Source organism: Kryptolebias marmoratus, linkage group LG2, assembly GCF_001649575.2.
Source record: "Kryptolebias marmoratus isolate JLee-2015 linkage group LG2, ASM164957v2, whole genome shotgun sequence".
Classification (NCBI taxonomy): domain Eukaryota; kingdom Metazoa; phylum Chordata; class Actinopteri; order Cyprinodontiformes; family Rivulidae; genus Kryptolebias; species Kryptolebias marmoratus.
Window position 1 is genome coordinate 4,575,852 of NC_051431.1, and position 21,871 is coordinate 4,597,722.

Sequence of the window (21,871 nt, forward strand, 5' to 3'; positions counted from 1 at the left end):
TCAAGGCCATTTCAGTGACAAGTTTACAAGATGCTCCCGAGTGACAGTGACATGAATGTGATGGAATGTCAGTTTGCAATGTATGATGCGGGAAGTCACAGAGACTATACTTTATTTGTAAAATATCAAGACAAATCACTGACATATCATTTCCTAGCAGCGCTTCATAAAGCGGTCATGTTTAACATTAATCAAAAGCAACACAACCCAACAATGTGACTTTATGCAAATCAGGGTGGCTGCATGTAAACTGAAGGGACAAATATAGCAAGGATTCGAGCACTGCAGGAGACACACAACGATGAGTGACAGCGTTACAAAACAGGGGGGTGTTCGACGAAGAAACAGCACAGGCATTTAATGTTTGCATGGCAAAGCATATTCTGACAGTAGCTGGAGTCAGATAGCAAACATGCAACATACCCGTCGTTGTATGAGGCATCGTGGCGTGCAGATGCCAGAATGTCCATCTCAATGAGGTTGTCCTGCAAAGTCTCTAGGAATGCCTGCTTTGATATATTTCTACACACAGGTGGAGAGATGGATATGAAGCCGGTGTGAGACATGCATGCAGTAAATACAGAGATGCCAATACAGAACGTGATCACCAAGCAACACCAACAGCAGCTCACAAATGGACATCACGGTGAACGGCGTGGGACAAACAAACCAAGGCCCTTATGGAACTACTTCTAAAGAAAAGTGAGACAAATAACATCTAACTCTCTTGCTTTTCTTGTCTGTACACTACTGTACCTTGTTTTGAATGAGCCCTGCCCCTCTCTGCAACCGTCTTGCTCTTCTCTGTTAAACATTAGAGAATTCTGGCTCCTTTAAGGTTGTGATTGGGAGAAAACAATGCATCATTTACAAAATAAAAAAAGCTCAAAGTTTGTTTTAAAAATATTAAATATCATTTAAGCATAAATAAATTTTTCACGTCAGTTTCAGGGACATTGCCCAAATTACTCATTAATTACAACAGTTTTTTTCTTTTAATGGCTGCAGCACTCTAAATAACACATTCTCAGCTCATTTTTAAACTCTCATGACTCATTTCTCCCATAATGCACTCCCCCCTAATGAGAGTTCTGTTCCATAAGGAAATACTGCTCCAATGCAATGGAGAAATGAACTGTCCACATGCAACAAGAAGGCTCAACATGATCAGCGGTTCAAGAGAAAAGGCTTGATTTTGATCTGTGCCCCATGGAGACCAATAGTGAGGCTTGTTTTAGGGGAAGAATGCAACTTTTAATGAAGCAAAAAACTGAGATACTTGACAGAGAGTCTACAAAAATGGCAAGTTTTTAGATACAGCTTGTTCAACCACTGGCATCTCTCCAGTAACAAAGCTGGGTAAGATATTTAGAGAATTCTTCAGGGCCATTTAATTTTACCAAAGTGATGTAAGAGAGCCAAGTTATATTATTTAACAAGGTAAAAGTGAAATTTAATACTTCAAGGTCCATGAGGAGATAACTAATGATTTTAGTTTTATTACTTTGTGAGTCAATCTTTGCTTTTTTTAAGGCAATGGGTTATAGAAACTCTGTGGTTTCAGCAGAACTATTTCCTCTCCCGCCATCTGTCTTTTGGCTCCACAGGGAATACCTGTGCAGGATTAACTGGAGCTGCGTGATGTGTAATCATTCGTTATACATTATACTGTCCCACCAGCTGAAATTGATTCTCATTTTCCTGTTGACTGAACCGTCTCACAAAATCTGAAGGAAGAGACAATAAGTCTGTTCATGGCTGATTTTTTTTTTTTTAGATGTTACATTAGCTACTGGTAATTCTACTGCTGAACAATAGTTTATTTTGTGGCAGTGCTTTCTGGCTGATAGACTGGTGGCTTCATGAAAAGGAAGAATGCTACAAGATTAATACAAATTTAGCAATATTTTGATAAAAAAAGGTCTAAACACAGTCAAAGTAAAGACAACAATTTTATACAATTTTTCATGTTGTGTTGTACAGAATAAAAAAAATCTCTCTAAAAAGTATGTATTTTTTTCTACACAACTGTGCCACTGCCAATTACATGACAACAGTAGTCTGCTCTTTGTGAAAAGCAGGTTTTTGTTGCTCCAGAGTTTTTTTTTTTTGTTTTTTTTAGCTCAACACTCAAAGAAAAAAGTGATGGAAAAATTTGACACGGTAAAAGTAGAGGCAAAAAATGCCAACACATCTCAGCTTTTATTGCCGTCTATGGTTACTGATCCTGAGCTTACAAACCAAACTCAAATCTTTCTGAAGAGTACTTTGCTAACAGCTTGACAAACCGAACATCCATCACTTCTTCCTTTTACTGCAGGGAAGTCATAATCAAGAAGAGGCCACCTGTCAGTGGTGTACAGACAGATAACACAAAACAACTTGTTCTTTTACACCTTCTGTCAGAGCTTTTGTTAATTTTTAAAAGTCTGTGACTGCCTAGGGTTTTGACCTTTGTTTTAGTTGTGCTTTAGATGGTATCTCACTGGGCTGTGACTAGTTGGCAAATGGCATGAGTCTCCCAAATGTCTCAGCGCTTTGGTTGTCTACTTTCTTGCATGTGTCGCAGAACAACGCAGCCTTGTTCAAAATGTAGCTACAAGGCTCACTGGTAGCTTGTAATTCAGTGAGACTACAGAAAAAAAATCATGTGTTTTCTTACAATTTTAAGGGATTTTTTTTTCACCAAATAGGCTCCCAACAGGTCACAGCTCAGTGAGATACCATCTTAAATTAGACCTGCAGCTTCTTCCAGTTCATCGCCCCCAGGTTGGCAGTTTCTTTGGCTCATTCACTCATCCATACACTTTTCACTCATTCAGACTGCATACTTCTTTTAATCATTTTTTTATTAAACTGATTTCAGTGGTAAATGATCCATACTTATATAAGCATCATTTTAACCTCTACAGGCTCTGCAAAGCACTTTAGAAGCATACTGAGGGCAGAGGGGAATTCTGTCTAGCCCAAGGACACTTCAGCACATTGTCTTTGCAGTGTGCTAGAGTGGGGATCAAACCCCCGTCCCTCTGAGTGGAAGATGACCGTCACACCACGGGGTCAAGCTGGCCCTAAAACAAAAACACAATTGGCCATTTTCCTTGGCCTCAACTCGGGTTGACCCAGTATGGGTTCAGAGACTTTCCATTGGCTGGTCACACCCACTTTCAGCTTACTTCTTGGAACAGCTTCATCTGGGGTTCCAAACAAGTTGAGCTGACGATTTGACATCAGCAGACTGCAGATCATTGATTAGCCAAAGAGAGTCAATCATGAGTCTGTCTTATTCACTATATATATATATATGTAAACCACCAACAACGTGGTATTGCGAGTAGATGCAGATGTTTCAGGGCTTGTTGGCTCACAACAGAATTCAGACAGAGCTAGACCAAATGGACTCTTATTACCAGCTCCAACCGCCGGAGGGAACGTGGCTTTGACTCAGCCATGGCATTTTTGGAAAACGTGGCAGAAAACGGCAAGTGTTTTGTGACTTTATTTCACTTATTTACCTGTTGGTGGTAACTAAGCAATGAAAAAAACACCTAATGTGTGGCCTCCCTGATTTGTCACCCCTTTGAGCCAGGTTGTGACAAATCACTTATATGTCTATCATGTTCCAAATACTCCAGCTTTGGATTCTAACTATTACATCTAATTAATGAAGCAAAAGTTATTCATAAATTATGTAAAAATCAAGCTTTTATAAACACTCAAAGGAATTTTCTCAGCTAGTAACCTGTGACAACTTGGCTTTTTTGGTAGAGTTTTTAAGCAATTAACAGATTAGATTAAAAAAAGGGAAATTAAAAAAAATTAGAAAAAGGAAATAATTTTGTTCTGGTAATCTTGATTTTAAAATGCCATCCAATAAAACCAGCTCAAAAAATACTAACAGGCATTCCCTCCGTTACAATAATACTTGACAAACCTACTTTACACAAGAGCCTCCTATTGAGAAATGTGCTGGAGAAGTGAATGTTGATTAATATGAAATAAATAGAGCTCAGGGCTGAAGTGGAGGAGCTATGAAGCCTGCACATGGGAGCCTGGATGTAATTTTGCTTTTTCTAACGTGATTATAATTACACTGCTGTTTAAACTCAACAGCTTCCTCTGTTAGATTGCTAATATTAGACAAACACCCAAAATCAGTTCTTTTCTCTTGTTTGCCACAGAACTCATGTTCATCACAAAGTTAGGCCTTTACTGCAAGCGGGATATTTTTTTTTTTCCATTTCGTTGCTTTGCTCTTTGGTAGCACCATGGTGAAATAATATGGAGCAGACAACATGAAAAGCTGAATTCAATGGCAGAAGCTTCCACTCATTCTCAAAGATGCCAGCATGTCTGTGCTGTACATTGTTTAGAAGACAGGTTCAACAGTACCTTGTTTCCAGAGGGATGTTGCTGTTGAGCAACCAGTTGTCCTGAGCGCTGCCAGAGTCTTGAGCACTGGCAGGACCCTCGGGGGGAGCAGAGCTGTCTGTGGGTGCAGGACTCTGGTTGCTCCGTGGAGTGTAGTTGCTCCTGTTCAGTGAGTTAACAGAGGCTGCATGGTGCTGATGGTTGGGGGAGTGAGAGTGGGAGAGAGGGAGAGGAGGCGTCCGCAGCCGAGAATGGTTCTGAAAGACGCTGTCTGAAAGCAAAAACGAAAAATGAATTAAAATTTGGAAACAGATCGTAATAAAAAAGACTAGCAATGCACTCATTTAATGATTGTTTGAGGTGCTTCTGTATAGCTTTTTTTACTGAGGTCACACAATCTGAAGATTTTCAGAAAGTGAGCATTTGTGTGTTTGTGTTTAAGAAAAATCACCTGCTTGTTAAAAAATTAACCAAACACAGCAAGCCTAAACTTTTTCATTAGATCAAGCTTCTATTATATTCATTCTTTGCATTCTATCAATTAAGAGATTACAATTTTGTCAAAACCAGAAACTTTAACTTAAGTTTACTGATACAGGTACCATTGAATCAGTTTTGTTTTCTAATTTTACTATCACATGATGGAAAATGAGAGAAAGGGCTAAATTAAAGTGAGATGAGAGTGTTACAAGCGTGGCTGCAATAGCTGGAGGTAGAGTGTCACTAATTTTTGCATCCGCCGGCAAAAGCAAAAGAGCAATAATGTTTGTTGCCCATATCTGTGTGTGTGTTCTTGTGCCTCTCTGTTTAAACACATCTTATGACAACAGGACAAATTTTAATAAAACTCTCAGAAAGTAATCAGTAGATGTACATCTACAACCACTCATCTTAACCTGATTCAAGATCAAGTCACAATGAATTGACTTTAAAAAACACTGAGTCAGTTTTATAGAGAAAAAAAATGGTGTGGTAGTAGTTGACTCTCATTCACAACACACACTTTGAGTGTGACCTCTTGAGATATCACATTAAATCACAAAGGATTTTATTTTCATGACTGTCAGGTTTCGTGGAGATGAAGGCGAACCCTGAGCGCAGACTCATATTGAATAAACTAATTTATTTAAATTAAGAAAATAAACAAAACACAAAGACAAAAAGCTGACATGGCAGCAAATGCTAAACAAAAACAGAAGCAAAAAATAACAACCTGGAGCACGGAGTAACAAAGTACATCGACGCAGGAACTGATACAGAGCGAAAAACCAGGAATGGAGAAACAAACAATGAACCGGCAGAGAAGTGAAGTAAATGACCGGTTTTTAAACACAGAGGATCAAGAGTAAGTGGGCACAGGTGTGTGATTACTAAAGCTGGGACAGGTGGAGATGGGCGTGGCAGGGAGACGAGTGAGTAACTGAGGAGGAGTGAATAGTGACAGAAAACATAGGCATGAACAACAGGAACTAAAGACAAAGATAAACTGAACACAACCAGAAAACATGAAGACAACAAACAGAACACAAAAAAACCTAAAGAAAACCCAAAACCCGACAACAACGACACCATTTCTCATTGTAAGATGATCTGTCTTAAACTCTGGCATAAAATATGCATTCCTTCAAAAGATGATAGGCCTTTAATTTTATTTGTTTTAGACAACGCTGAAAAGAACTTTAGTCTCCTTTTCAAGCTAAAACATACTTACAACACATCAAAACTTGTCACCTAAAAAACGTAATGATTGATTGCAGTAATTGACACAACAAAATGGATATAGATTCAAAAGGAACCATGTAACATGACAAACATAATATATACAGGCTATTACAAAATCAATTATTTTCAAATGTCTGCAGCACTAATGCAAACAAAGTTTCGTTTCACTAAACAAATTAACACCTAAACCACAAACCCTTTTCACTGACAGGCTACAAAGAAGACCTCACACAAAACACTTCTGCTCATTATTATTTCTCCAAACTGATCTCCACCACTGTGTGCTCTCTGCCTCCCACGGAGACTGATGTAAGTTTACTCAGATCAGACACCGGCTGCTAGGTAAACAAATGAGCTGGTCTCCTCCTGAAATTGACAAATTCCTCAGGCTTTTTCAGGCCACTCATTTAGTTAGAGAAGAAGATTGTTTGAGCATTTGGTTTATAACCATTGACTTGTCTCACTTTAAGTTTTACTTCCTCAACTGCCACAGCTGGTTAGAAGACTTACAGACAATGAGAAATCTGTTTGTATCCTTCCATAATAATAATAATAATAATAATAACTGGTGTGACAGGAAACAAAAAGCTTCAATTTTGTCTCATTAGTCTCTGAAACTTAGGGGCTTTTCAACATGCATTTTGCAGAATTCCTTTTTGACTTTTTTGTGTTTTTCTGCCAAAAGTGGAGCCCTCCTGGGTCTTCTTCCATGAGGCCCATTATGATTCAAATGGTTCAATCAGAAAGTGACATACCTGGACCTTGGAGTTCAGCTTGAATGATTCTGGATGGGCTCTTTTTCTACCCTCCACTCTATCTGATCAACCTGGGGTTGCATTGCCTCTTGTGTCCTGGGAGGTTGGTTACAGTCCTGAGAACCTTAAAGTTTGAATAATATTGGCAGCTGTGCTCAGAGGAACATAGAGCTTTTTGGAAATGGTCTTGTAGCCTTTACCTTTAACATGGATATCTATAATCTTTTTTCTGAGTACCTCTGATAATTCTCGCCTCAGTGTTCTCTGATCCATGTTCAGTGTGGTGCGCAAAACAAAATTGAAGTACTCAGTGGCTGTTTGTTTTCTTTAAATAGGCTGAACGGCTGATGAAAAGCTTGAAGGCACCTGTGATAATAGTTATCGTCAAACCCTTAGTGTGAGACATGACTGTAATGCAAAGATTAATCGTTTCTCTGCCTATACTATTTTAAAATATCTTTGTAAAATAAACACCACATCATTTATTTTCACTTTGTTTGTTTAGTCTATCACATACAAAAGGCAACCAACTAATTTATCCACTCGTAAGTCCTGAAATTGCCATTTTCAGCTGGACGACATTATCAGATCTGCAGCTGTGAACCTGGTTGGAATTGATGCCAGAGGTCACATTCCACCATCTGAGAGCTTTTGGTTGCAAAATTATCCATTTTTCTTTTGCCTTTTCCAAACTGTGTAGTAAAGATATAAACTCTAGAAGAAGAGACTGTACCATGTGGTTCCACATTCACTATTAGATACTCTGCACTTCACAAGATAGAGGACCAATGTCTGTTTGCTCTCTATATTCATTTATTTCCACATCTGCTGAGCCATTCATCAATCAATGAGCTCCCGGCTTTACACAGAGTGGCTTTTCTTTATAGCAGTAAGCCACCTTTATTTCACAGATATCCACAACACTAAATTGCCAATTTACAACACAGAGAGCAGAACGCAGACACACAGAAGGCTTATTTTCTATAATCAACCTCTTCATTAAAGCAATACCTACACATGCCAGTCAACATGTTGAGATTCCTTCCAGAAGATTTTTTGGGGTCAGGACACAAAGTTGCCATATCAACATGTGTCGAATTGATCAACACTTGAGGTGAAACATTGGCTGTGCAGACAGCACGCTTGCATCAAGATTTGGTGCTTGTTAAAAGTGGTAACTGAGCCCTCTGTGTTAATAGGCAAGTCTGCTAATGAACAGCTAAGCAAAAAAAAAAAAAAAAATCAGCACAAACGTGAAGCGTGCTGCACTTAATCCTCAAGCATGCTCCCATCTATAATGCTAACAAACATGCTGTTGTGGTTTTATTGTGTTTCCTCTCAGTCTTTTTGTTCAAAACAGGAAATTAAAGACAGAATACTGAAATAACTAATTTTAGGTTCACATTCAGTTTTGAGTCATTTCTCACAGGAAAATATTCAACATATTTTATGTGAGGATGCGAGAAAGTAATACATCTGGCATTTGCAGAAACAGATGGTTTGTTACAGAGTTCCACAGTTGATTTGAGCCTCTGACAGAAAGAGTCACCACAGTCCTGCTCCACAGTAAACTGGTGTGAAGTAAAACCACACAGTTGTTGATGACCTACCTCAGCTACGTACCTGATCCCTGAAGCCATTAATAAGGTTATGCTAATTTGATACGAGGACAGCACAGAAGCACAGAAATATATCACAAGGAAAAATGCATCACTGCTTCACAACACATTTACTGCTCAGAAAACAAATACTTCCTACAGAATGAGGATTGAACAAATGCAAGTAATTCATTTCCCTAACATATTCCTATTTTGAAGACCATATGTTCAGAATCATTTTACTGGCCAAGTATGCTCACACATACGTGGAATTTGTTGTTGAAGGTTGGTCAGATGGTCACACTACCTATGTACATACAATTTACTACATAACTTGACAATTTACTATATTTTATAAAAAAAAAAGTCAAGGTGCAAAACAAATTTAAGTAAGAACAATACATAAAAGCAGCAAAAAAATAAAAGTACCTAGATAACATGGAAATGAAACATGCAAAATAACAAATGTTCAACACGAGAGATAGATTGATCAGTTGACCAATCTCATAAATCTCATTGTAGCCCACTAATTGTATATATATATATATATATATATATATATATATATATATATATATATATATATATAATTCTGTGTTTCAAGATCATGAAAAAATCTGTTTGGAAAACAATTTGGATTTAAATTAAATTTTCAAAACTAAATGAATTGTAGATGAATTGAGGTGAAATGCAGATCCACTCTGAATACACTGAAATCAGGTGGAAGCCTGAGTCACATGACTGACCTACATTAGGCTGGTGATTGTCTGTGTAACAAATAAGGCCAATAAGTTTGACCTCTGACCTATTTTCAGTCATTTTGTTTTTTCTATAAGTAAACAAGCACACATAGTAGCTAGTATCTGGTCACAATTTTTGCCTGCATTTATCTTAAGGACACATTACCATTATTAACAGTATTTGAGCAAAATTTGTTTCTTACTTTATGATTTTTTTTGTCCAATATCTTGTAATGAGTATCTTTAATTCAACAACTTCTGGTCTTACATTTTATAAACACTGACATACTGAATATGGCTATGATGAGTTGAACAGGACAATAACTAGATTGGACTTGACTGCACTAAAGCAAAAAGAATTGCATTCTAATTGATTTTGCTTACACTGATTTTATTTAGTTTTATTACTTGTTTACATTGTATATTATCCTGATAGGACCGTTGTTGTAAACCAGCAGAATAAAAAGAGTAAACATAATTATATTTTTTTATTTTTCACTGAAATAAAAATCCTTCAGAATTTCTCAATAATTATGCAGAATTGTAATGGACCTAAAATTATTACTTTTTCCAAACTACCTGAACCAAGTTTATTGTGTGTCCACTTTACTAATCTGCATATAAAACATCACTGTTACAATAAACAGCAGGGCATGTTGTACTGAGTAAAGAAAAAAAAAGACAATCAGTGTGATTTTAATTTACTCTCCAACAGCGTGCATGCTCGCTCTCTCGAAGCCATGTACACTTCCCACAGCCAGGTAGGTAGTTATTGTTGTTCTTGTAAAAATAAACAGCAGAAACCCGAAGCAAAGCTGGTGTAGAGAGAAAGCACGGGGCAACCCGACCCCAACAGATGCAGTGATTCCGGAACAATTATTCACCACTACCCAAGGAATACAAAAAAGAACAAAAATTAATGGTTTTCTATTGACCTGCTTTGCACAACAAAATTGCCAAGAAAGGGAGATTCATTTGTTATCACGGAGACAGAGAAGAGAGACTTGCTACAATAGCCAAACTTTCACATCACATTCAAAGCTCAGGCCTAAAGATATCCATTGAGTCTGGGAATGCGGGGGATTCATTTTTCTTCCTAACAGATGTATGCACTGGTTAAGGCCTCCTGATGCTTTTCTAGACAAGTAATTAAAGCAAATCCACTTCATTAGCAAGGACCTCATCCCCCACACTGTGAAACAACAGGAATATCTGTCTGTAAAATGTTATAATTACTGGAAAAGGAAAAAAACAGCTCTGTTTGTAACAGCTACACTAAAGCTGTTGTCATACTCAATAAGACGTCTCAAAATCGTCTCTCGTTCATGTGGTTGCGTGACGAATATTGCGTCATTTTGTTCTCGAAGCATTTTGTCTGCTATGTTTCGAAACAACACCCTGGCCAAACTCTTTCTCACAGGGGTTTGTGCCAAGTATTGTGTGATTGGTGATTGGTTTATGTGGAAAAGCCGGTGAGCTTTAATGGAGTCATTTTGCTTCTACTGCGCCGCTGAGAAGCAGCTGGCCGAACCTGTTAGAAACTACAACCATCTTTACAACAGTTCTTGCAAAACTTATAATCCTATGAGCCTAAAAAGACTGCACGGAGACACAGCTCCGCGGTTCTTCGTGGCTGTGGTGGTCAGGAGGAAGTACGCCTTCGTTCGCTCAATGTTGTGCACCCTTAAATTTGCAAATTGTGTACTGTCTCAGTCTGTTTAATAAACACATCTGGTCGCGGTAGGGGAAGCAAAGGTCTGTATAAGGACAGGAGAGTTGAGAAACCGGCAGGAAGAAACTTGTTTTAGGAGGAGTGAGGAGCTTCCCAGGAGTTCTGAGCCGAGTGGACTATGAAAGCTGTGTGCAAAAACAAACGGCTCGCAGCCACGTGACCGCGAACCAATGTCTTGACTTCTTATGAAGTGTGCCGGAGCCTTAAATTACGAATATTCTCTTTTAGGGAAAAATAAAACAACTAAATCACATCACATTCATTTCAATACATTTGATCTAAAGCAAGAATTTGCTATAAAAAGCAACAAGTTGTTGTTTTGCATTCGTATTGATATCACTTAGATGAAAACCACCTGCTGCACATATTATTCTGCTGAAATAAACTTAAATGTAAAGTCCAAAAAAATGTTTAGACATCTTTTGTTACTAAAATCACAAATTCAGTGGAGTTTTCAGCTTCTGCTGCTTTTTATTTTTAAAATGATAGAGACTGAATCATTCAAATGTGGTTATTATCTTGAATGTACTATAAATTGTGCAGGTGAATGTGTACAATTATAACCAAAGGCCATGCATGTCAACAAATTAACTGTTAGCAAATTCCACTGCAAACTGAATTACACAAATTGGATAACATGTAAAGTACTGATAAGAGCTTATTTCCTGAACTACATTTTTAACAAAACATCACACTAACACTAATTTGCCAGAACTGATTAGTCCTAAAAGATCTCCCCCCTGCTTGCAAGAACTTGCCATGGAAACAGTTAACTAAAGTGCCATCTACCAGTAAATCAGCCTTCCATAAACTAATATGAAGTATCAGATCCTCGAATTCTATACTTAGGTTTTGTAAAATGTACCACTATAATTTCCACAGCAGGTGTAATCAACATCAACATCAACAAGCAATCAATATACAACAAAGCCCAAAAGCTGCACGCAACACTGTCTGCTCTTCAAACTGAAAGACATTTTTCTGATTTTTGTATTTGGTAAACCATCAACAGGTGTGCCAGGAATATGTTTCTACAGCTCAAAAAGTAATATAATGTACTAAAAATACTGTATACAAGACATATCTGTCATTTGTGAAATTCAACACAATCAAAATACTTGATAACTACAAAAAAAGTTAATTATGTTGTAGGGCCCTATGAAATCTTTCTTTTCTTTTAATCCCACACAAATTTCCTATTAACCACCTAAAGTGTATCTTAATATATGGTAGAATAATACAAATTCAAGAATTAAACTTTAATATAGCCATAATTCCATTAATATTAGCTTATTTTAACTAAAATCCAGTAAAACCTGGCATTCAATTATTGGGATACTTTAAAATCTGCCTGCATGTTATCTCTATATAAAATATATTTCAGTGTTTTTGAAAGTAGCATTAGCTATAACATTAGTTTAGCTAAACTAAAACTGTTAGGTCATCACTCAGTCAATCATGTGCCGATAAAACTTATTAAAAAGCGTCAGACTTTTTTGCCTCATCTGTTACACGTCTCCCCCTCCAACTGTAGAGACAGGATGCTACAGGAGCAGCACCCAAAAGATTCTAATTAAACACAAACATTGAATGAGAAATACATTAATTGCTAAGAAATCTCCACATACGAAAAGTCTGCAACATGCCATGTTTTACAGCAATTTCCATTTTTAACGTCCATGTTTTCCAATTTGCAGAAATTACAGGGCCCTATTGTTGCATGTAAAGACTTATTTCTGGCTATATTTTGCACTTTTTAGGAGTTCTAATCTTGAACACGGAAAGTAAATAGCATCCACAGCACTGATGGCTGCACCTGGTGATAGAAAGTGACATGACATGCCCTGTAACACTCAATCTGCCCACTGAGGTGTCAGCTATTTGATACAGAATTAATCAAAAGCCATTCTCCGCCCAGATAAACCATCAGATCTTGCTTACTGCCACATCCCCTGTGGCTAATCACAAAAGTGAAATTTCCAGCTGAGTAACATTTGTCTATAAAAATACAAACAGAATTTGTCACGTATGCAGTGAAGCTGCACCGTGCAGCGGCTCTCTAAAGCTGCTTCTCCCTGCTGGCGCTGCTGTTTCTTACACTATTAAAAAAATAAAAATAAAAAAATCTGAAAGGATGAGACATGTGGGAATTGTAGCTGTCTTCCCTAAAACCATTTGAGAGGTAACAGGTACCACGAGTAGCACACTGTACAGCTCTTCAAGGCTTTTTTCTTTGGGGAAAAAAGGGGGGAGATTTAGTCTCCTAGAATGCAAATATAACTTGAGTCTCATTGCAAAATGGAGGAAACACGATGTGCTGTTTTTTTAAAAAATGCACTATCCACTGCTAAGCATACACTACTTATTCAGGTTCCCACTTAACTATTGTAAAGGGTCTGCCAGAGTTTTTAACCTAAATCCATTAAGACCTGTGCTGGCACATGTTTCTCTCTCTCTTCTAAGATCTAATGGATTTTCTGTCATCCTTTGAGGTGCCTTTGCAAAAGAACAAGACAAGTGGATATGTATTCTCTGTTCTGTATGTCACTCCGCTGCAGATCCATCAGGAGGCTGAAGATTTTGTTAGAAGGCACAGATGGTCCGCAATTATCATACAATGAAAGTGATGCATCTAAATTTGTGTCAATGCAAAGTAGATATGTAGGTATTCTAAATGCATTAGCCAAACTGACGAACAGCGAGCTAAATCAAACCGGACAAATTATCTGCTGATTCCAGTTTCGCTAAAAACTTACATGAGCAGAAAATAATTTTATGCTTTGTGTCAGCTCCAAACTAAAATCCTGAGTATCTCTGAAAAAAATCTGAGGCATAACATGCCAGTGCCATGTGCTGCTCATTAAATTATTATTTAGCCTCAGATAGTTTCATTCCTCTTGGTGTGTGTGACTAAATTGCTTTCTGGTGTGACCTCTTTTTAACCACATTTCCCCATCTTTGCAGACGCAGGGGGGGTGATTAAGCAGTTCAAATGAAGACTTATTTGAATTCACACGCAGTCATGTCCCCGAGCCCTCTCCCTTCTGCCCGGGACAGCATTCCTGCTTGGTCAGCTGTGAGGTTGTGGTGGTGGTGGTGTGCTGGCCCTTTCATCAGGGTGTCCGACTGCACCAAAAGCCAGTACTGGTCGACCCCATGCTGCTTTGCATTAAGAGATGCTAATGCGGGGAGGCTGCAGTGTCTGAAATCTTGCAGCTCAGCATGGCACCGGGATCTAACTGGCAGCCTCCCCAGGAAGAAGACCCCCAGAGAAAGCCGAAGGCCACGGAGAAACACATGCTTGACAATAGGACTGCAGGCTTCAGCGAGCAGCCTCATCAGCCTTAGAGGAACCATTGCTTAGTCTTCTTGGAAATGAAAACAGGACTCCCCTCACCCTGCAGAAAAAAATAAATAAAAACACTGCCGCCTCGGAGGCTACTAATGTGAATAATGATATGCTGCTGAGAGATTTCGCTTGTTCAAAATCCAGCAGAACATTTTAAGTCCTGTATGTGGGCTCTAAGACGACCTTGGGCAAATGTAATCTGGAGTGATAAAAACCACCTGTTTTTTCTGTGCAAAAGATCTTCTATAAGCCAGTAATGTGAGGCATACATATTTTCTCTGGTTGTTTACCGAAAGCAAAAGTCAAATTTTTTTTTTGCACAGTGTAAACTACGGTTGTCAACATTTTTTTGAAAACTGGCCTGCATATCAAAGAGATCTGATTTGATATTCAAAGTCCTTTTTTTACCACGGCAGCTTTTGAGCCGTCTCAATTTACTAACTCAATTTCAGCTAAAAATCTGAGGTACATATTAATTTTAATTTACAGCTAAATTCTAGAACATGAAGCTTTTTTCATCCATGCTCTGAATTTCTGCATAAAATAATAATAATAATAATAAAAACATTTACTGTATCATATGTTTAGTAAAAAATTCAGGAGCAAAGTAAAAAACAAATAATAATAAGTCACAAAGTCCATACTATATTATTCCCATATCTATGGTTAAAATGTTCTTAAATCAAATTTTTTAAAGCAAATTTTGTTATCAGGTACCAACTACCACGTGTGTTTATTTACCTGCAGAAACAGCTGAAGTGTGTTTGTTTACCTACAGAAACAGCCAAAGTGTTTATTTACCTGCAGAAATAGCCAAAGTGACTGAAAATAGGTCACAGGTTTAAACATATCTTTAAAATTTGTCATAATTTTGTAGAAATGTGTATGAGTGTGAAAAAGGAATGATGCAGAAATAAAAAAATAGCTTCTGTTTGATGTGTTGCTTAGCTTGTTTACTTTTTTTTTTAATATGAACATTTAAACTCATCTATTTTATAATTATTATGAATATCCTTTAGTCCGTGTGAAACAAAGATGAAACGTGAGAAGTGTAGGGATGCATAAGCTGTGACTTCAACCTTCACCTGTTTTTAAACTGCTTGTGTTTATTTTGGACTTTCCTGATCGGTCCATTTGTTTGCCTGTTTTTATCTTTTAGTATTGGTTGAGTATATTTTACTATATTTTTGTTATTTTGTTCTCAGTTTAAAATAAATAAAAATAAAAATTTGTATGATTTTTTTAGCAAACTTCATGTTTATAAACCAATTTCTACCCTACATTCTGACTAGTTCTGTCCCCCTATGAATATTAGATTCATAAAAGTTCATCTATCAGGGTCACACTGTACAACTTTCAATCAAGTCATTTCATTCTAGTGAAACTTGCTCTAATTAATAAAGTGATTTAGTTTCATTTATTATTTCACACAAAAGAAAAAACATTATGTTGTTCGCTGAAGTGAAAAACAGGATTTTCTTTATCTAAAATAGGAGATATCGTGAACTGAATAAACAGTCAGTGAGCTTGCTAAATATTTGAATGAGGTGTTGAAAGGAAAAAATACAGAGCAGCTTATCTCATTTATGATGTTGATTACATGAACACAGCTCAGAGGCTCTTTTCAAAACTCTTCCAAATTGAAATAAACTCCTTATTCACAGATTTACTCTAATTTCACAATAAAAATGTTAAATTAAGTATAGTTTTGCTTTGGCACTTATTTATAGGCAGAGTTAGAGATCTTTACACTGAACAAATCATCCAGTCTCCAACTCTCTGACTTTATTTGAACAAATTATACATGTTAACATGATTCCTACAATACTGTGCTGCAGTCTGCAGCTTTAAAAAGCCTAATGATAACCAGGAGTGGCTTCTGGAACTAGAGAAATTCTGGCTCAGTCCTCTTTTACCCCTTACTGACAGCCCGAGGCTAAACTAAACGATCTACCAATGCAAATCACTGTCATTGTTGTGAGAAAAAAAAAAATCTGCTGGTAAAGGCCATTCCCTCCACCCTTTTCCCCTTAAGGCCATCGTGCCACTGCTGGGTGACCACGGTGTTGCTGCTGAGGAATTAGCAGGGAGATTTGCAGTGGGATTAATATCTCTTTCTTCAAGCATTGCAAAAAGGCAGCTGGGGCACTTCGGAGTTCCATCTAATTAAACACTTTGGCTGGTTAACTTGTAAGCTTGATCAATTGTTTAAATCATTTGTGTTGTTTTAGGATTGCTCAACCAGAAAGTGACAAAAGTCAAAAGGGATACTGAAACAACTTTCTTTAGCATGCAAATGCTTGCCTGTGGGACATAAATTCTTACGGTTTAATGACAATATTATATATTTAATTGTCGTCAGATCATGGATACACAACTTATATGTTTGTGACATGCAAATAAGACAATAAATGAGCATTCTAAGGTATGAATGATATTAAAAATATACTTTTAATCTGCAAATCTGGGGATGATTTTGATCAGTATATATAAACATACAAACACATTTGAGGAACCCAGCTTGGTTGCTTCTTAACACAACTTTTGCCAAATAATTTCCTGCTCATAATTAAATCAATAAGTTAACTGTTGACAGAAGTTATGACACACTTTGTCTGCTACTCAGTAAACATATTATTAGTCACTGAAAAGTGTGTGCGTGTGAACTGTCAACACCATGTTAGCACTTTAAGCACAAATGTCATTCTGTCAGTCTGAATGAAAGTGAAGTCAACAGCAGGAGCAACAGCACTGCATTTCATGACTAAAAAAATAGCTGCCACTAATTAGTGAAAAATCCCATGAGGAGTTTTCAGAAGTTCTTAAAATCAAGAATGACATTTGAAGTTACCAAAATACAAAACAGTGAGCTTTATGACTAATTTAGCTTCAGAGACGTTGGGCCTTACTTGGATAAATGATGATACAGCAAGCTCTGCACTGCACTTGCTTTGAAGTAAGTCGTCTCCATTTCTGTTTGGGTTTTTTTCTGAGGTGTGGAGGTTGTATGCAGGCTATTGTTTCTGAAAACTCTATAGAGGGATGCTAGATGGATACACCCACCATCAAAAATTGAAATTGAAAAGAAATATCAGTGACAAATCTCTCTGGCTGAACCAAAATCGTTCATCTCTTTCAGTGAGGCTCTGAACTTTGCTGACCTCGCTTCAGAGAGTTCTGCACATTTCTCCAGGCTAAATATCGACTCAAAGTTTCAACTCTCTCTCATGTTGCTCAGAGGGAAAAAAAAATAGGGACAATATCTTGCCCAGAGCCATTTGCATGACCTGTAACACAACACATCCAGGAGCAGTAAAAAGACTAACCTTCAGAAAGCAACAGTAGTTTGAGAACCAACTCACCATCAGCAGCTGCAGAGGCAGGAGCACACAGGTTCCCTGAGCCAGTTTTAACTAAGAATGAATTGGGGCCAAACTCATCCTCAGAGTCAGAGTCCTGGGCTGGCTGAGCCGCACAGTTACCTAGCAACCTTCCCTGGTTCTCATTGGCTGCAATGGAAGGGGGAGGGTATGGGAGCTGCTCAACAGGGGAAGAGGAGGAGGATGAACAATGCAGCGGAGGACCTGTGGACCACAAACAGAGACAACACATGGGGGGGAAATGAAACACCCAAACATGGGCAACATCGCGCAGAAACACACACACACACACACACACACGCAAGACTTAACTCTGACACTTCAAAAACAAACAGGGACACATCTGCCTTTGTCTCTGCCACCTCACCCCAGCTGGAAAGAACAATACAAAAAAAACAAAATGACTTTGAGAATGAACAGAGACGACATATGCCTGGCACTGCTTTAGAAAAACAAAACAAAAAAAAAACACCTTGTTAGGATGTTTGTTGCAGACAAAACAAAAAGAATACCAGGTTTCAGAGTAATTAAGGAACAAAAAATAGAAGATGTTTGTATAAACTAAGAAAAAACATTTTTGCATTACAAGAAGAACTGAATTCAGACTTTAGAAATAAAAACAAAACTAAAATGTGTGTATCTTGTCCTTGGAGTTCACCTTTAATTTTTAAGAAAGTTGTTCTGGGCTCTTTGGTTACTATTTATAGTATCCTTATTTTCTATTTGTCATAATTTTTCTTTTGTGTCCAGGGAGGTTAGGTACAGTCCTGTAGGCCCTAAACTTCTGAATAATCAGTGCAGCTGTAGTCACAGGAACATCCAGCTGTTTGGAGATGATCTTATAGCCTTTACCTTTAACGTGCTTGTCAGTAATTGTCTTTTTAAGCTCCTGAGACAACTGTGTCTTTGGCTTTCTGTGCTCCATGTTCTGTGTGGTACACACCATGATATTAAACAGCACTATGACTACCATTTAAATAGGCAGATTGACTGATTACAAGAATGAAGACACATGTGATGCTGACTACAGGACACACTTTAGTTTAACATGTCCCTGTGGACAGATTATTTTTAATCTTTTCTACGTGTATCATCCTTTTTGTCAAGACCAGCTTCATTACTTTTTTAATAATTCTGTTGAAACACAATTCAAAAACAATAACTGATTCTTATTTGTTGGTTTTCAGTATTTTTTCTTTTTATTATTACTTTCAGTTTTAGTAACCATTGTAGGTTTTTATTTGTTTACAAATGGATAAAAACACATTTATCCACATCTGTAAAGTGACATTGTGCAGCATACACATGAATGATACACTTGTTCATATGTTATAAGAGTTACCCCCTCCTGTGCTGTACCCCCTTCTGTGGAAATACATAAAACCCCTGCCATTCAGGAAAATGACTCAAACACGAACCATTCATGCTTCCTCTACCCACTGTGTCATCTCTGTTTTCTTTCTTGTCGTTTCAAAGAAAAAGACACACAGGAAACATCCTGCCCACCCAATTTAAAAACAGATCATAAATAATTTACAGTCATCATCATCAATAGCATCTTTATGCCAATATATAGTCTAAATTTTCACTCTGTCATGGCTTATTGGTTTCAATCACATGCTGTTAGTGAATGGTAAATCTCCACACAGAGCTTCTATTAATGTGTGATTAACTTGTGATGCAGCTCCGCAGCACCCTGAAAATGACTACTTAAGTAACGCCACTGCAGTGCACAAAACCATTAGTTTGGAGCGCTCCTGCATCTTCCCATCAGTCCTTCACTCTTGATGTTGAAATTCCTGCTGACCTGACTGTCATTCATCAGAAGTGATGAATTTTCTCTCCTCCTGTAATGATCCCTGAAGAGTATTAAAACACGACTCACTGACTCGCATCTAATTAGGCAGCAATTAGTGATATTACCATATCAGCCGGAGCCCTACACAAGCAGTAAATGTCCACTGCCACACAGTGTCTCAGTTTGGGCTTTATATAAACTTCACACCAGACACTTCATTTCTTTCTGTGTGTCTAATGCTTGTGCAGTAATGGGTGCAGAGAGACGGTGGCCCTGCTGAGGGTTAATGACCATGACACTGCTGTTCTTGAATGCAAAGTGATGTATAGCCCAGAAAGAAAAAAAAATCGGTTGAAACAGACTATTTTATCATCATTCCCTGATCCCCTCAAATGCATTTCAGTAGTGTGTGCTGAAACAAAAAATGTCTGCTGAACCCAGTGCAACTTGATGAGCTGGTATCTCTCACTTTAAGAGACCACGACTGAAATTCTTGGCATAAAAGACAAAGAAATGTCTTGGAGTGAAATTATTGCTTTTTTTCCCTCCTCAAAGAGAGAATTCATTATTAAGACAAAAATGATTAAAGTCCACTAAAAAATGGTCAAAGTCATAATCTAAATTAGGTCAAGGTAGTTATGGCCAGCAGCTATTAGTCTCACACACAAAGGTTTTACTGTCTCCCTGAGTTTAATTAATGCTGCCTCAGGCTGTTCATGCCCAAGCCACGTGCACCTAAAGCCAGAGACAATTCCTGTGAAGGCAAAGAGGCTCCAGCTTGAGATAGGCGGACAAGTTTCTTTGGCTGCCAGAGGTGATTTCTTTTGCCTTCACTCACTATATTACAGCTGTAAAAAGGAACCTTTACTTAAATGCTCCTGGACTATGCCCGACAGTGTTGGGAATAGCCACTTACAGAATGGTTTGGCTTGAGTGCAAACACAGTTCTCCCCCCACAGCATTTAGGGCATTAATCAGCTCATTAGCCACACAATTAAATCAAAAGACAAATAAATCTGTGACAGGCTAAAATTAATCTAGTGAAACTGACACACCATTTTTTCTCCATAAAAACAATGTTCAACTTTTGTTGTACTAATTAATTTTGTTATTGGACTCATTTTATTGTTAAAACACCAAAAACTAGAAAGAAAAACTGTGAAACCATACATAACTTTATGTATGTATGTTTGCTAATCCAATGAATTTTTATATTGCTGAAATGTACTTTCAAAATTGCAATAGTTACAGAATTAGCATAAAAGAAAATTAGATGATATAACAAAGATGCAAAACTTAAACTTTAACTGAAGGTTTAAATAATCATCCATGCATCTATCCATTTTCTGCCACTTATCCATGGTGGGGTCCAGGAAGGAAACCAGAGAACCCTCTACCTTGTCAACTTCTGCAAGGTGCTCCCAGACCAGAGAGAATATTTAATCCCTCCAGAAAGTTCTACATCTGCCCTGGGGTTGCCTCCCTCCTCCAGAGGGAGGTGCCTAGGAGGCATCTTAATCAGACACCTGAACCACCTCAACTGACTCCTTTCAATGTGGAGGAGCAGTGGCTCCATTCAGGAAGAAGGAACTCCTCACCTTATCTCTAAGGACCAAGCTCAGCCACAGACCTTTTTCTGGTTGAGAATCATGGCTTCAGACATTAACTACTCCAAACTTGGCTGCCACTCACCCAGGCCATGTTGAAGGTCATGGCCTGAAGATGGCAACAGAACTACATCATCTGCAAAACGTCGAGATCGAGATGAGACCCAGACATCCTCCTCCCCATGACTACACCTTGAGTTTCTGCTCATGAATACCACAAACAAGATCGAAGACAAGGATCAGAGTTCAACACGCATCAGGAACAGCTCTACAGATTCCCCACACAATGCCTGAAATAATGGGATTATAAGCATTCTTCGGTTCCACAAAACAAATGTAGACTGGAGAGTCAAACTCTTATGAGGGGGTCATGGTTTAAATAAAAAATAAATAAAAATAGAGAAACATTTTCTTAAAAAGAAAAAGAACAAATAAGGATTAACAACAATGCATAAATAAAAAAAAATGTTACAGTTCACATACACTAGGGAAGTATGTGTGACAAGCTATACTTGAACATTTTAGTTGAAACGAATGGTATTCATTTGGAGGCTGATGAAACAATCGTGATCACTTTGGAACCACTATATTTTGGCAAAACACAGTTAGTGCAAAGCAAATCGAATAAAACGACCTATAGGGTGTCCCATTAGTTGAGTAGTTGATGCACATGGGAAAGAGTGCCTTCGGCGAAGAGCTGTAGTTCGATTCCCATCGACTAGATCAATACTGCATGCCATTCTCTACAGTTCCAATCTATCTGTTCTGTGCCTCTCTGAAAGGCAAAACATATACATCTTTGCACTGCCAGTGCAAAAA

At 37.8% G+C, this 21,871-nt stretch overlaps 1 protein-coding gene across 14 annotated transcripts in view; it reads right to left on the reverse strand.

Moving 5' to 3' along the window:
• Positions 1 to 21,871, reverse strand: part of tenm4 (teneurin transmembrane protein 4) — a 165,069-nt gene that overhangs the window by 84,871 nt on the left and 58,327 nt on the right. For 5 of the 14 annotated variants that reach the window (XM_017416393.3, XM_037981842.1, XM_017416395.3 and 2 more), the window contains 4 exons: positions 17,630 to 17,851; positions 4,393 to 4,642; positions 757 to 831; positions 424 to 522 (listed from right to left, as the gene is read on the reverse strand). In XM_017416393.3, coding sequence (XP_017271882.1) covers positions 424 to 522; positions 757 to 831; positions 4,393 to 4,642; positions 17,630 to 17,851 — 646 coding nt within the window. The remainder of the gene's footprint in view (positions 1 to 423; positions 523 to 756; positions 832 to 4,392; positions 4,643 to 17,629; positions 17,852 to 21,871) is intronic. The other 9 variants (XM_017416396.3, XM_037981851.1, XM_037981872.1 and 6 more) reach the window with 6 other exon arrangements.